This window comes from Mirounga angustirostris, unplaced genomic scaffold (assembly GCF_029215605.1).
Source record: "Mirounga angustirostris isolate CCGP_5_RB_7025 unplaced genomic scaffold, mMirAng1.0.hap1 SCAF_8, whole genome shotgun sequence".
In the NCBI taxonomy this organism is placed as follows: domain Eukaryota; kingdom Metazoa; phylum Chordata; class Mammalia; order Carnivora; family Phocidae; genus Mirounga; species Mirounga angustirostris.
The window spans coordinates 9,958,379-9,975,625 of NW_026991716.1; the positions used below are offsets into that span (position 1 = coordinate 9,958,379).

Sequence of the window (17,247 nt, forward strand, 5' to 3'; positions counted from 1 at the left end):
AAACACTAACCACATCGGATCACCTTGGTGGAAGCAAAGGCTCTTTCAGGGAATATAAATGGCGGCCTCCAGGGATTCCAAGGCTGCAATCTTTAGACTCTATCTCAGTAGGTTCACACATCACCGAGTGAAAATGGATCATAATCATCGAGACTCTTGACTGAGTCTAGAAAGGATTGGAGTCCTGCCCAGTCATCTCTGAAAGGTGGTTCCAGGACAGGTGCGACATAGAATGAGGATCGGGAGTGGAGGGCATGTGAGAAAAAATGCCAGCAGCTGAGATGGGAAATGCAGACATGGGGTCCTGAGAAGGTAACTAACTTGATGTGGGAAGAAGGAGAAGAAAACGACAACAGAGAGATGAACTCTGTTGGGAAGACGATGGCCACACTTTGGACATGTTGAACTTGAGGGACACTTGAGATATCCAAGCCACCCTGTTCAAAAGGCAGCTGATTACACAGATGAGAATTTTGGGGAAGACGGGAATCAGCATACATGGGGTGGAGAAAAACCACAGAAGTAGATGAGATCACCCAGGGAGACAGTGTAGACAGGCAAGCAAAGACAATGTCAAGGAGGACTACCCTGGGTGGCACAGTTGGTTGTTTTGTTTTGTTTTGTTTTGGCACAGTTGGTTAAGCATCTGACTCTTGGGTTCAGCTCAGGTCATGATCTCAGGGTGGTGAGATCGAGCCCCACGCCCAGTGCAGAGCCTGCTTAAGAGTCTCTCTCTCCCTCCTCCTCTGCCCCTCCCCGTTCTTGCTATCTAACTCTAAAAAAAAAAAAAAAGAAAAGAAAAAAGCATGAGTCAAGGAGGCACCTGGAAAGGAAACAGAAGTGGCCAGAAAGGTAGAAGGAAAGCAGAAGACATGCCATTACTGAAACAGACGTGGTCAAGACATCAAAGGCAGGGGAGAATCTAGGTAAGAGGAGGACTGAAACATCCATTGGATTTTACCCAAAAGACAGCACTCAAAGCCTTGGAAAAACACAGTCAAGGCTGTGACGATGTGGCCAGCTGAGCGCACTTCAAAGACTGGAGGTAAGTATCAACAACAAGAGGTGATTATGCTGTTTTGAGGCTTGGCTTCTAAGAGAAGGAGAGAGAGAGAATGGTAGTAAGGGAGACGTGTAGGCTTGAGAAAAGTGTGACTCGTTTTTAAATGGGACACACTGAGCACATGGAGCGGTTAGTGGAAATTGAAGGCACAGGAGAGAGAAGAGATAATGGAAGGGGACAAGTCTCTGAGGTCCCCAAGCAGATTAAGAACACTTCATCCTCAAAAAAAAAAAAAAAAAAAGAACACTTCATCCTCTGAACCAGCAGGGATGAGGACCAAGGCAGGAGCAAATTCGACACCCCAGCAAAACTCAAAAATCACTCCGTTTGGGCATCCGTCTCGGGCTTGGCTCTTGGACAATCATTCTGCTCCCAGACCCATGCTCTGAAACTTTCCTATAAACAAAGATCAACACCACCATCTGACACAGAACACTTGTCAAGAGAAAAACATGATTACCAACAAGCCAGTGCCCCTGGCGAAAACTGAGAAAATGAGATCTCAGAAAACAATGACCAGAAAAAGATGCTCCAGTATTTGAAGTCTGTGTATCCAGCCTTTTAACATCTGTACCATTTCAACTTGAGCACCGGAACAGTCCAAGTAACAGAACAGTGTGTTCTTTGCAACACCATACCCCAAACATATTTCAGCCAAAGGATGGGGAGATCTGGCACACATCTTTATTCCCTTATACTCTTGCCTCTTAAAAAGAACCTCATGGGCTCAGCTTCCTTGTGGATATGAACCCAATTAATGTTCTGGTTAAACCTGAAGGCAAATAGAAAAGATTTCTTTCCTTTGTAAAAACACAGGGGGTGTGCAATCAATGAAAACCTCGCCCAGAGTACCACACGTTTGGAAAATCATAATGGGTCTCAAATATCACACATACTTGTAATTCAAGGGGTTACGATAAATAGTATTAAAAAATAGAAATAAAAACACTTCTTTCAACCTGAGCTGCTGAGCTTCCACAGTCTAAAATTCAGTTTTCTTTCCCCCAATTTATAGCACTGCTTGAAATACTGAGATCAGGCTGTTTAAAATTCTTCCTCACAGATGTCATCTGAAACAACTTAGCTAATTTTCAGTTAAAAATCAGGCATGTGGTGACCAGCACGCATCCCGTATTAACCGCACACCGACTCACTGACTGTGTGATAGAAAAGCATCACCAGAGCTGCTCATCAAATTGAAGCAAACCAAGCAATTGAAATGAAAAGTTGAGTGGGGCGCCTGGATGGCTCAGTCGGTTGGGCGTCCGACCCTTGATTTGGGCTCAGGTTGTGACCTCAGGGTCGTGTGATCGAGCTCCGCCTTGGGCTCCATGCTCAGTATGGAGTCTGCTTGAGATTCTCTCCTTCTACCCTTCCCCCGGACTTGACTTGCACTGACTTGCTCTCATTCTCTCTCTAAAATAAATAAATAAGTCTTGTAAAAAAAAAAAAAAGAAAGAAAGAAAGAAAAATTAAGAAAAGAATGTCCACCTCACCATGATGGAGGGCTCACACTGATACGGACATATTTCATGAGTCCAGATTGCCAAAATAGGGACTATCTATTCCTATTTGGGGTAGCACACATGCTAGAAGAAACACCAGAACTGAAGGAAGATCTGTTCATCAGTCCTTCACACCACCTTTTACCTCTGAGGTTACCATGGACCTCGGCACGGGATTGAATGAGCTGCACCTGAACCGGGCAAGACGTGTTTCACGAATGGTGAGGGGAAAGAATCACTGGGGCAGACCCCTTTATCTGGGCATGGATCCCTAACCAAATGAGAGCAATACCACCGTCGTGCCAGTGAATGAAGTAGTTATTTAAGACATCCCATTGATTAGAGCGGCTTTCTTCTTTAAATTCAAAAAGAGGAAGAGAACCAAATTATGGTAGGCAGAAAATATGGTGATTACGTGGCAAAAGGGACTTTACAAGTGTGCTTAAAGTAAGAGCCTGAGATGGAGGAGAACAGCCTATATCATCCAGATGCGGCCAATCTAATCACTGTATCATCCAGATGTGGCCAATCTAATCATTGCATCGCCCAGATGTGGCCAATCTAATCAGCTCGCCCTTAGAGCAGAGCAGCTTTCCCAGCTGTGGTCAGAGGGAGCCGTGACAATGGAAGAAGGGGTCAGAGAGACGTGATGCAGCTAGCTCCAAAGATGGAGAAAGGGGCCACACACCAACGAAGGCAGGCAGCTTCTAAAGGCTAGAAAAAGCAAAGAAATGGATTCTCCCCTGGAATCCAGAAAAGAATGCAGCCCTGAGGACACCTGGATTTTAACCCAGTGAGACACGCGTCAGACTGCCAGAGGACAGAACTAAAGACAATAAATTTGTGCTGTTTTAAGCCACTTCGTTTGTGGTGATTTGTTACAGCAGCAAAATAAATGAATACACTGACAGTTCTTTACATGATAAGAGGAGACACTGCTCCCCAAAGCAGGGAACGTCCCTAAAACGAAAGCCTGCCTTCACAGCTAAGCTGACACAGCTAAGGGACTCAAAGAGACATTTGCTAGACATCTAAAGTAGCAGGTCCGGGGTGCCTCTGTGGCTCAGTCGGTTGGCCATCTGCCTTCGGCTCAGGTCATGATCCCAGGATCCTGGGATTGAGCCCCGCATCGGGCTCCCTGCTCCACGGGAGGCTGCTTCTCCCTCTCCGCCTGCCCCTCCCCCTGCTTGTGTGCTCTCTCTATCTCTCAAATAGATAAATAAAATCTTTTAATAAATAAATAAATAAAAATAAAGTAGCAGGCTCAGAAAGTATCCTTAAGAAAAATAACCTTCTTTTGCAGGACAAATATAGGCTCAAGATTTTGAAAGGAAAGCCTGTAGGATCCTGACGGTTGCACAGATACGATGGAGAAAAAGACCACAGGAGAAGACGCTTCCAAGTGGAACTTACGTCCAGGTTCTGGAGACAGTACCAGCAAAACGTGTGTTTGCAATTCTTGCACATCATCTGAGCACAGCCTTCGTTGCGTTCGATGTAAACCCGACAAACAGGGCACTGCTTAATGGGGGCTTCTGCGTCTGTCCCAAAGAGGGCCCTAGACACAAAATGGATGAAAATTATGGGGGGGGGGATCAAGAATGCTGCTAGAACCCCAAGGGTGTACAGTAACCAGGGCTGGGGAAGAGTGGGGGGAGTGTAATTAATTCAACAGTTAACTTTATGGTCACCAACTGAATTCCTAGGGCTCCTGATTAATTCACTTCCATGGAAGAGGGAGGGGGTAAAAATAGGGGAGACACAGATTATTAGTTGTTCGGATAACTCAAAACAAAAAAAGAACCTTAATTTATTTACCTTTGGCTTGGAGTGATGATATAATTGTATTTTCCACACCTGACTTAATTTATCATTTTGCCAAATTAGTATTTCATTCCCTGAGCACACACTGTCTAAATCAAAAACACAAGCATTCTGCTACACAACAGAAAAACTAGCTCTGGATCTGGCACAGCATAGATAAATCTTTCTGGTGATCTGGTTCCGATAAATAAATGGAAGAGGTCGGGGGAGGCAATAATCAATATTTGAAAATAAATGCCCAGTCTCATTAAAGAGACCTGCTTTAGACAGATGAATAGGTCAGCACAGGCTCACAGTCTTAGGGGACATGGAGAATAAGTGGAACACATTGGGGTGGGAAGGTTAGGGGGGCCACAGCGCTACACTGCATGTTAGCTACCGTTCATCAAAACCAGCCCCCAGGGGCACCTGGGTGGCTCAGTTGGTTGAGCGACTGCCTTCGGCTCAGGGCATGATCCTGGAGTCCCGGGATCGAGTCCCGCATTGGGATCCCTGCTCGGCGAGGAGCCTGCTTCTCTCTCTGACCCTCCCCCCTCTCATGTGCTCGCTCTCATTCTTGCTCTCTCAAATAAATAAATAAATCTTTAAAAAAAAAAAAACAAAACCCAGCCCCCAGCACACAGAGCCATCAAGTTCACAACGTGTTGTCAGATCCAGGATTGGATTTGGTACTCACAATAACCTTATTAGAGCAGTGGGACAGTTACTATCTTTTTTTTTTTTTTTTAAGATTTTTATTTATTTGACAGAGAAAGACACAGCGAGAGAGGGAACACAAACGGGGAGTGGGAGAGGGAGAAGCAGACTCCCCGCTGAGCAGGGAGCCCAACGCGGGACTCGATCCCGGGACTCCAGGATCATGACCCGAGCCGAAGGCAGTCGCCCAACCAACTGAGCCACCCAGGCGCCCGACAGTTACTATCTTAATTCTCTTCCCCACCACCACCTTTTTTTTTTTTCAAATAGAGAAACAGACTCATAGAGGCTGAGTGACTTCCATGAGGTCCCACAGATACCAAGTGACAATGTCAGAACTCAACCTCTCGGGGCGCCTGGGTGGCTCAGTCAGTTGGGCGTCTGCCTTTGGCTCAGGTCATGATCCCGGAGTCCCAGGATCGAGCCCCGAATTGGCTCTCTACTCAGTGGGGAGTCTGCTTCTCCCTCTGACCCTCCCCCCTCTCATTCTCTCTCTCTCTCTCTCAAAGAAATAAAATCTTAAAAAATAAAAATAAAAAAAGAACTCCACCCCTCTCTCCTCTGGGATCTTCACATTGTCCCATGATACCCACACACCTCACTGCCATGTGCAGAGGGTACTGGCTAAGAAGACGCATGCCTGCCATGTGCACTAGATCTATTTTTCCTCTTGGTTGGTTTGGTCCAAGATTCGAGCACACTATCCTAGCCAGGTAGTGCTACTATTCCTGAAGAATGGTTCTACACACTCTGAGGGTGCGGGCTGAGTCAGCCAACTGGACTGGAACACCAGCACCTCTGTTCTTGCTCATGCAGAATAGCCAGGGCCTCAAGCAAAGCAAGGGATCGAGCACAAAAGTCTCCCGCTCTGGGCCTTTCTGCTGCCATAAAATCCCTCTGTACTGAAAGGTACAGATTTAATTGCTTCTCGCTGTAACAGAATCTGAGCCTCGGCACCACCTTCTAGGCACCAAGTCCTGAGAGATGTAGCCTTTTCCTCTGGGGCCTGCGCACTGAGCACTGCGCTGCCCTGAAGGACTGCTGTTTCTATTGTGGTGCTCTCCTTGACAGGACTGGCTCGCCTCACAAGCTGCCACATGGTCGGGTCACAAAATAATTTCCGCACCGCTTCGCAAGCAGGAAGAACGAGGTGAATCCATAGCAGGTGCTCACGCCTCCTAAGCAAAAGGCTGTGGACAAGCCCCGCCTTGCTATTGAAAACCAGTGGCCCGTGTGCCTCCCCCTCCCTGAAGAGGAATCAAAATGTTTACAAACCCTAATTTCAGCAGTCTCAGGGAGACTGTCCAAGGGTCAATACCTAAAAGTCCCTCAGAAAGGCTCTGTCAGTTACTCTTTGTTAGCAACTTCCCAATTCGGAGACACGTCTCAGGGAAGTTCCCCAGGGAAATAACTAATCTCTAAATTCCATCACAAAAGAACTCCTTCTCCAGGCCACCTATTTGGGCTTTCTGAGAAAACCGGTGACGAATCCCAAAGACGGCTTCCTTTCTTACCCGTGCTCTGTTGGTAGGACGATGGGCTGACCATCTCTACAGGAGACTTCTGCGTGCCAAGCATCCTTGCAACAGGAGCAGAACTTCAGGTGACAGGAAGGGCACTCCACGCGCACAGGCTGTCCCGGGTCACTGGAGGCAACAGGGCACACCGTTTGACAGTCTGCCACAGGGCACCATGTTCGGTAGGGGTCCAGGTGGACTTCTAAAGCGCAAACAAAGAAAATGGGACGGTCTGTGTGTCTTTCATACAGGCCCAGGCTTTCTCCCCTCCGTTCTTCTCTTTTATAGGCTAATATTTATGGAAGGTTAGTACCACTGAGGGCAGTGATTTCTACTCTTGGTCTTCATAATGGACCCAAACCTTCAAGGTCACTCAGCCCTGCCATGTTTCTCAAAGTAGATGCTAGTGGAAGAGGCCACCACTGCCCTTATGAACAGACAGGGAGTGTTCTCACTAACCAAACTTGGCAATTCTTTTGGAATACTTCTCACCTTTCAGCACTCAAAGTAGGCAAAAATCTCAAGTCCCTGCTACAATTATTTGGGGCATTGTCTTGGAGGAAAATTGGACCTGAAGGTCCTACTGAAGCAAAAGGAAAAAAGAAATTTAAAAAGGATTTTGTCCTCTCCGGGACTGAGAAATAGGTAGTGAGGTTTCCTTACTATTTTTTAGAGGGAACTGAAAGAACAAGAAAGAAATCAAATAGGGACCAAACAGTGCCTGGTGTGGCTTAGCCAAGAAGTCAGATTGGCTGTCAATTTGGATATTCCGTTGTCCTACCATATGTTAGAGACATTTGTAAAAGACTCACATGCTCTAAAATCAAAAGGTTTCACAAACCATAAAATGATAGTCAGTTATACACTACACCAGCCACATCCAGGAAAGAATAGGAAGAATATGGAGTTGGGGGTAAGCCGACTGTCATTCTATTCAAACGTTTACAAATCTTGTGCGGTTTTCCATTTTTCTATTCAATAACAGACCTCACATTCTTGTCTTATAATGTGACCTTTAAGGGAATATATCATGTGAAAATGATGTTATTTGAGTAGAGTAGAGTAGCCCTTTTTTCTCTGAACCAATGTATTTTGCAAATTTTAAACCGATGAGATTCCAGTTTTAAACCTCCTAAGGCTTATGATTCTTGGAAATTCCCACACAGGAGGGAAACAGACCGAAAGAGTGGTGCGCAAAGGAAATGAAGGCATTAAGTATGAGCTTAGTTTTAAAGGTAATAATTTTACAAATTCAGTATCAGGGGAAATAAGTCCAAAATGTTCCAGCAAACACTGTCTCCATTAATCTCTCATCTAGAAAAGGCAACAATCAGATCCATGCTTATTATAGGTTTTCATTCAAAAAGAGCATCCTTACACATATTTTCTTACCTAATGATTCTGGGGAATAGGGGTTGGAGAATGATGAGCCAAATAAAATCAGAAAAGGGAAGCCTATGATTCAAAGGTGCTCAGACCCCAAGAGAGATGGGCCCTTGAAAGAAATCCCTGAAAGTTTGGGACAGGCTAGTTAGAAAGTCAAGGGGACAGTGACATACACCTATGCTCCAAGGTCTGACCTTTTATTTCCACACCATTGATACTTTTTTCCAAACTCTTATAACTGCTTCACAAATACTAAGTCCAGAGAAATGAAGTCTGGTATATAAATTAGAGCTAAGGATACCCACATCACCTACCTACTTAACCACCCATTCTAAATCACGGGTCTTTTAAAAGACTGACAATACAGAAGAGAAAGGAAAGACACATATTATAGTTAAATTTGTAGCATCCCTGCAGATCACCCTAAAAAGATACAAGGATACAACTTGTCCTCATAATTCTAATCCAAATTATTTGGTAGAAATTCTGACCTGTTTGTTTCTACCAACTTATTATTTCATGTATCTTGATTGCCACAATAAAAGCAGAAACAATAAATACGGGAGCAGTTACAAATTTTGATGAATTCCCATAAAAAAACAACAACAACAAAAACCTTAGGAAGCAAAGCAGCTGATACACAGTCCAATGAAAAAGCAAGGGAAGAGTCTGAGCCACAGAAAACAGTGATGCTCTGTATTTTTCTCCACTTTGACAGTACAGAAATGATCATGCAAAGGAGGGTGGTGGAAGGGGCAAAAGAGAGACATTACAGCTTTCTACTTATTTCGTTAGAAGTCTTGTTCTTTAGGAATAGCTTAGAGAGCTTAACCAACACCCAAAGTCGAGTTACCAGGAGATGGATTTTAACTCTATCCAAAAATGGTATCGGCTACTCAAGCCACCTCTGCATTATCCAGGCAACGTCTGTCCCAACTCCTTCCACTCCACCTCGCTGAGAACACTCATGTTCATGGACACAGAACACCGCAGACTTGCACGCTCAACCTTCCATGCAGCCACGGTGTGGTCATGTGACCTGGTTCTGGCCCAAGGGAGGTGAGGGGAGGTCCGTCAAGGGGCTTCTGGGACTAGATTTCTTCTGGATCCTTAGGCAAGAATCTCCCTTCAGTCTGTGTGCCTTTGAACACAGCCGTGGGAAGCCGTGATGCCTGGGCCAAGACAACTCTGGGAACTCTGAGGGGAAAATTACATGAGTTGGAGAAGTTGAGCCGCTACATCAACCACACCTGCAACAGCCTACCTCTGGATTTCCTGTGTGCAAGGTAATTCAGCGCCTTCACTGGTTAAGGCACTTCTAAGTCCGGCATTCTGTTCCTTGCAGATGAAAGCATCTCAACCCATAAGGTTACCTCTAGCAATAGTGAGCAAATGCCCAGGTCAGACAAGGACTGTTCTTCCCCTGCGGCACGTAGTTTTAAAGTCTTTTCCAACCCGAGGTTATAGGTGAGGCACATGGAAATGTGTGTATGCAAATAGAAATAAAATATATACTACACATATTGTCCCGTAGAAAACCTTATCTACCATAATAAAAATTTATTTTTATTATTTATTAACCTTTTAAAAAAAATTAACACACTATGCCAGACCCATAAGGTTTTTGTGTGGGTTAGTAGACAAATAAGGTACATCCATATAGTTGAACACTATGTAGCTCTAAAATAAGGTGAATCAACGTGACGATATGGAAAGATCCCAAAGTTATACTGCCAATTAAAAAATGCGGATTGAGGAAGAGTATAAATGAACCATGTTTATAAGAATATATATAGAGAGAAATATATTTTAACATTTTCAGAATATCTAAGAAGCATAAAAACAGTTATCCTTGAGTAAAGGTCAGGGGTTGGGAGAGGAGGCAAAGATTTACTTTAATACTAAACTTGAATTAATTTTTAAAAAATATTTTATGTATTTTATTTATTTGAGACAGAAAGAGAGAGAGCATGAGTTGAGGGGGCAGAGGAAGCAAACCCCCCACTGAGCAAGGAGCCCAACGCAGGACTCAATCCCAGGACCCTGAGATCATGATCTGAGCCAAAAGCAGCCACTTAACCAACTGAGCCACCCAGGTGCCCCTAAACTTGAATTTAAAAAGAAACAGGAGCAAATACTACTTCTATAATTTTTTAAAGCTAGTTTTAAAAGGCCCTGGGTGGCTCAGTCTGTTGGGCGTCTGACTCTTGGTTTGGGCTCAGGTCATGATCTCAGGGTCAGGAGATCGAGCCCGGCTTCAGGCTCTGCGCTCAGTGGGGAGTCTGCTCAAGATTCTCTCTCTCTCCCTCTCTGCCCCTTCCCCCTGCATCCCACCCCCGCCGCCCCCTGTGCTTGCACACTCTCTCTAAAATAAATAAATAAGGGCGCCTGGGTGGCTGAGTCTGTTAAGCAATCTGCCTTAGGCTCAGGTCATGATTTCAGGGTCCTGGGATTGAGCCCCACATCTGGCCTACTGCTCAGCGAGGAGTCTGCTTCTCCCTCTCGCTCTCACTCTCTCTCTCAAATAAATAAAATCTTTAAAATAAATAAATCTTTTTAAAAATTTAAAAAATAAAAGGCTACTATCAATCTGGTATATGAACAGCAGACTAATAATTCTGGATCTAAGCTGTCTTCTGGAAAATCATCTACTTTCTGTATTCAGATTTCCCCTCTGTTTCACATTCTTCTCCATGTGTACAATTCTCATTCTATGCTTTTCCTTACCCTAAAAATCCTTTCATCTGTAACCGAGTTATAGCCTATGCATTCTTAAAGGACCTTCTTTAAAGTACCTACTACATACTTGGTCTTAATTTTGGTGTCACAGAATCCGTATCTTGTTCATTGCTGTGCTCTAGTCACTTCATGGAGATGACCTTTCTCTCTTTAGGTTGTAGGCAAGGGCTACTTATTTTATTTGTGTGCCCCAATATACCTGACACAGTGATGGGATGCTTCCTGTTGATTTAAAGCAGTCATTCTTGGTTTTTGCAAAAGCTAGATATACTCCTCTGCTAACAATTGACTTACAATACATCCACTACTAATACCATCTTGAATTGCCTTGCACTGGAATTTATTTTCCATTCTCTTCTAGGACTCTCATCAACAGATGTACATGGCACACTAAAATCATCCAATACCAGTCCTGGGGTTGAAAGTATGTTACGATCATTATTAGACTTTATATCTCCACCCACCTCAATTAGGCTCTCTACATTTGGAAAGACACCAGCTTGACAAAACATGGAAATTTACATATAGCGCTTTCAAAATTAAACCTCCTTTATGAAGCGTCACTTATAAGGGTGACAATGAAAAAAAATGTCTAACATTAAAATGGATAATAATTACCCTTGCTAGAGCCCAACCTACTGTCTCCCTGTACCTAACATCCATTTCACCTTCCTGTCTCATGTCAGTCCTTGGATAAGTGATCCACATTCACTGATTCTCATTCCAATCCCCTCATATCCTCCTTAAGTCTCTAAAGTTTTTATTCCCAGCTCATTAATAAACTACTCTCTGAAAGTTAAAACTGCCATCCCTCTACTCATATCCAGCAAATGTTTCTCATTCCATCTTCTTTCTGATACTCTTGTAGCTCTCTTCCATAAGGCACCAGCCTCTCTATTTTCTTCCCACAACCTTCCTTCTCCTTTCACATCAATACTGCTTCCTTTGGTTCCATCAGTGGATGGTGTCTAAGATTCAGTTCTGGATTTCTCCGGTATGTACTTGTTTACAGAACCCACGCCATGACTAAGTCTCAATCTTGCTTTAATCTGGACTATTCCAAACTTCTTTAGGCTTGACTTCTTGTGATGATATGCCTGAAAACTTAGGCAAATGGCTATTACTCATTGTTCATTCAACAAATGATCAATTTCAGGGACTTTTTAGAGACCCTGGGCTTACAGAGATGAAAATAGAGGTTTGCTTCTCAGAAATCTCAGTGTGAAAAGGACAAGAGATGTTTAAAATAAAATGTAAAAAAAAAACCCAAAAAACCAAGAATGTAATAACTGACAGAGCACCCCACAAGATAACATAAATGAAATTATTATTATCTGTGAGCAGCTTTTAGGAGTGGAGGTAAGGAATGTTTAATATACAGAAAGTTTTTTTAATACAGAAATATATTAATGCTTTTCTTCCACAATGAAGTTTTCCCTTTTAATCAGCTCCCAACTCAGGAAGTAAAACTGGTCATTCCTAATCACAGAACAAAGCAGATGGCACATGCTGAGATAAAACACAAAGAGATTAAGTTCGAGAGAGCTAAAGCACCACATAAACAGAGATTTAAAAAACAAACAGTCCCTGGAATAGCAACTCTGTAGGCAGCCAGAGTGTGTAAGGTAGAAAAGGGAAAGAACAGTCTCCTTCCAGATATTGGAATAAAGACTCTGTATTTAAGAAGACACCGAGCAAGAACATGAGCAGTTGCCTCCTAAAGTGGGGTCTTTTTTTTTTTTTAAAGATTTTATTTATTTATTTGAGACAGAGAGAATGAGAGACAGAGAGCATGAGAGGGAGGAGGGTCAGAGGGAGAAGCAGGCTCCCCGCCGAGCAGGGAGCCCGATGCAGGACTCGATCCCGGGACTCCAGGATCATGACCTGAGCCGAAGGCAGTCACTTAACCAACTGAGCCACCCAGGCGCCCCTAAAGTGGGGTCTTGCCTGCATTCAAGAATCTACTCCACCTTCTCTCAACTTTGTATTCAGTGACCTCCCACTTGAGAAATCAGCCACGATGAGAGTATTTACACCACGGAAATTGGCAAACACTATAAATCAGAGCCTCCCCACTCCCCCCCAAATCTGCTTACCAACATATCACTGAACAAATTGACAGCAAATACTTAAATATATAAACCCTACTTCAACACCGTCAAGTGGGGGGCACAGAGTGGGCAACCAAAGAACAGAACTTAGCACAAGAAGAAGAGAAACTGAAACTACAACAGTGGCAGTTCCTTTGGCTATATTTGCTGGCCAGTCTTTTCCCCTTCCCGAGCATTCTACATATAGAAAAGTACTTATACCTGAAGGAACCTCTCATGTCTCCGATGGGTACGTAGCTTCCTCTTCTAAAGAGCATTTGGTATTTGGTCATATTCCCGTTTATTGTTCATTAATTGCTTTTTGTACATCTGACTGGGATCTTTAACTCCAGTGAGAGCTACCCTAGAGGACAGGTAGGCTGTTTCTCCCACTTAGAACCATAGCATGTCACAAGTAAATATTTCTGGATCTCCCTATCTGATTTCCAAGCACCCTTCACAGTGCCAATCAGATGTGATGCACTCAGTACACTCCTGTCCACCCAGCAGGTCAAAATTTTTTCCTTTATAAATACAGAGGGTCACGGGAGAAAACAGAGGACAGATATCTACTAATTTAAACCAATTACTTCTCTCAAAGAGAGCCCCCCTTCAGCCACCCTTTTATTTATTTGTTTTTAAGTTTTTATTTAAATTCCAGTTAGTTAACGTACATTGTAATATTTACTTGGAAGTGTAGAATTTAGTGATTCATCACTTACATACAACACTCAGTGCTCATCCTAACAAGTGCCCTCCCTAGTCCCCATCACCCATTTAACCCATCCCAACGTCCGTTTCCCCTCCAGTAACCCTCAGTTTGTTCCCTGTAGTTAAGAGTCTGTTTCCTGGTTTGCCTCTTTTTTCTCCCCCTGTTCATCTGTTTTGTTTCTTAAATTGCACATATTAGTGAAAGCATAGGGTATTTGACTTTTTCTGACTTATTTTGCTTATTAGCATAATACTGTCTAGCTCCATCCATGTTGTTGTAAATGGTTCTTTTTTTTTTGTGGTGGAGTAATATTCCATTGTACATATACACCACATCTTCTTTATCCATTCATCTGTGAATGGACATTTGGGCTCTTCCCATAACTTGGCTATTGTTGATAATGCTGCTATAAACCTCAGGGTGCATGTGTCCCTTCAAGTCTATTTTTTGGTATCCTTTGGGAAAATACTTCCTAGTGCAATTGCTGGATCATCAGCCACTCTTTTAAAGAGTTTAAATAAAAAAGCATGGCTAGGGCGCCTGGGTGGCTCAGATGGTTAAGCGTCTGCCTTCGGCTCAGGTCATGATCCCAGGGTCCTGGGATCGAGTCCCGCATTGGGCTCCCTGCTCCTTGGGAGCCTGCTTCTCCCTCTGCCTCTCTCTCTCTCTCTCATGAATAAATACATAAAATCTTTAAAAAAAAAAAAAAAAAAGCATGGCTAGTTAGAATCTGACGTGATTAAAGCTTAGAGAATTGTCCCTCAACACAGGAAGCACCCACAGTAGCAATACAATATCACATGTTTATGTAATGTTTGTTTTGGGGCACAGATATTCTTTACACAAGTACTTGACCTTATCCTACAGCTTTGAAATACTGTTCTGGTTATGTAAAAGATACTTGCCAAAGGAGGTGTGCCATTGTCTTCCTGATAAACCATTAAGAGCAGAGTAAATAACTACTCTGGGGCAAAAAGACAAATCTAGCCAAATTCCTGACAGTCCCCTCAGCTTTACATTTCTGTATTACCATAAGGAGCTGAGTAAGTTAACAAGGACTTAACAGAACATTCAAAAGAGTAGTGACTCAATTTCTCTAACTGGAGATGGAGATAGGCTTAAAGAGATTTATCCCTTGCAGTCAAACAGCACACAGAAGCACATTTCCATAGAAGTATAGAAATTCATGAAGGACATTTTTGAATGAGAAGAAAAAGTATATTGGTGCCTCTGGGCCTGAAAGTACAAAAAATACTTAAATGATGTGTTTTTTTCCTCTGCCTTCTTTATTTTTGATTCATGACAGAGACCTGTCTACTCAAAAGCACACTTTCTGCTTTTTCAACTGGGTAACTATTAATTTGGTTAGAATTGCTGGAGATAAGCCTCTGGAGCTGTTACATTTGTGAGAGAACCAGATGACACTGAGCAAACATTACTTCTGCTTCTGAGAGTTATTTATAGCTGTCCATTTTTAAAAAACACATTTAAGTCGATAGGTTAAAACCATGAATAAGCAGCCAATCCAATTTTGATCTGAAAGATTTCCAACTTATATCCAAATGATGCAAAAGAAGAGATTTACACATGTAATAAGGCATTTATACATGAAATTTTACAAGGAGCCAAGTGAGCAGAGTCATAGGACATAATGTGGGAATAGTCATCAAGGGCCTGATCACAGATGATGATGATAAGGCCTAAGCATGATGAGAAGCCACTGGTGGGGGATGCCTTTTTTTTTTTTTTTTGGTAGTTTAATTAACACAAATACAGTGTACACATAAGCTGTCTATTCATTTTCTTCACTATGCAGGCTATAGCATTGGGATTGTTGACTGTGAAGGCCAGCGGGACTGCTCTTTCCACAATGGCTTTGAGGCTCTTAGAGGAGACATTTTGAGCAATCTCTGCACAGTAAGATTTGTTGCACATCAGCAGCTCTTCAAGCTCTTGACGTTGTAGACTAGGAACTTCTGAAAGCCACCGGACAGCCTGTGCTTTGTTTTCTTGTTGCTCCCATAACCAGTGTTGGGCATCAAGATCCAGCCCTTGATTCTTCTGTGCACCCTACTGTCAATGCCTCTGGGTTTCCAACAGCTGCACTTAATTTTGACATATTGGTCTGACTGGGGCCAGATGAACTTCTTGGTCCTCTTTTTAACAATCTTGGGCTTCGGGGCGCCTGGGTGGCTCAGTTGGTTGAGCGACTGCCTTCAGCTCAGGTCATGATCCTGGAGTCCCTGGATCGAGTCCCGCGTCGGGCTCCCTGCTCGGCGGGGAGCCTGCTTCTCCCTCTGACCCTCCCCCCTCTCATGTGCTCTCTCTCTCATTCTCTCTGTCTCAAATAAATAAATAAAATCTTAAAAAAAAAAAAAAAAAAAAAAAAAACAATCTTGGGCTTCACCAGAGGTCTGAGGGCAGCCATGATGCCGAATAGGAGATGGCTGCCACCTCCACGGGCAGCACCGCGGAAGACAGGGGAGTGCCTTCTTGGTTAGGGGAGAGCCGTGATATGATTACCGTTCTTAGAAGATGACTCTGGCTACTGTAGGGAGAATGGATGGTGGTGGAACAAAGTGGCAACACAGATATTACGGTGATCTAATCTAAGACGATACACTGGAGTAGATGTTAGCGGTGAAAGTACTGACAATTTGGAGCATACTTTGAAGGTGAAACAGCCAAGACTTCCTTGGTTGCAGTCATCTCAAGATGCAGTTGGTTGCAGTCATCTCAAGATGCAGTTGGTTGCAGTCATCTCAAGATGCAGTTGGTTGCAGTCATCTCAAGTCAACAAGCACTGATCTAGAAAGCTTCCTGGAATGTAGTATTTATGGAATAAATGAAGAAGCAACGTAACAGAAGTGTAAGAAATGGTATCAGATCAATAGACGATGGTAATAAAAGATAATGGCGGCATACAGAGCAAGGTTCTATATTGCTCGGCCCTGCATTCAGATATTTCCCGCGAACAGAAATGGAAACAACAGGAACAGGGAGATTTTTGTATAGGGCACCTTGGAGTCTCTTGGAGAAGAGCACCTCCCAAAAGAACAGGGGTTCACACACACAAGTCTGGCCAGATTACACTGAAGAGCACAACATCTGCTCTTCAGATTGCTCGTCAGCCCGGCTCCTAGAAGAGCAGCCCCAAGTCAGTGTCCATAGAAGCTAAAAGAGTCATTTTATTTAAGAATTACTAAAATTTCAATATGCCATGAAGAGCACAATTTTGCTTTATTTCTGTCAGGTAACAGGATGTACCACGGATGGAACCTAGAGGCCAGATTACCAGAAAAGGAAAAAATACTGAAGGGGCATCAGATATTAGCAGTCCTAAACTAAACCAAAGAAGAACCAACTGATGGACACCAGGTGGAAGCCAAACTGCTGTCCGTGAACAAGGGCTTCCTCCCCTCACTCTTGACTCCACCCCAAAGAGCTGAGAGGAGTCAGAAGACGGGGGCGGGGGGGGGGTTGTAATAAAAAGTGTTTTAAAAATTTTGCATTAACCCTATACAGGTACAGGTTTTAAAAAAGTACACTTTTTATTACTATTATTGTGAATTCAATTCTAACTCCTGGCTCTTGGCCTCAGAAACAGAGTTTTTAGGTAGATAAACAAAATGTACAATTATCCCTAAAGTTTTTTGTTTTTTTTTTTAAGATTTTATTTATTTATTTATTTGAGAGAGAGCATGAGAGGGGGGAG

The 17,247-nt window shown here is 43.3% G+C and overlaps 1 protein-coding gene across 4 annotated transcripts in view; it reads right to left on the minus strand.

The window, feature by feature from the left end:
- The window catches only part of RNF144B (ring finger protein 144B), a 105,781-nt gene that overhangs the window by 5,161 nt on the left and 83,373 nt on the right, over positions 1-17,247 (minus strand). For all 4 annotated transcript variants that reach the window (XM_045866315.3, XM_064597112.1, XM_045866314.3 and 1 more), the window contains 2 exons: positions 6,603-6,807; positions 3,982-4,126 (listed from right to left, as the gene is read on the minus strand). In XM_045866315.3, coding sequence (XP_045722271.1) covers positions 3,982-4,126; positions 6,603-6,807 — 350 coding nt within the window. The remainder of the gene's footprint in view (positions 1-3,981; positions 4,127-6,602; positions 6,808-17,247) is intronic.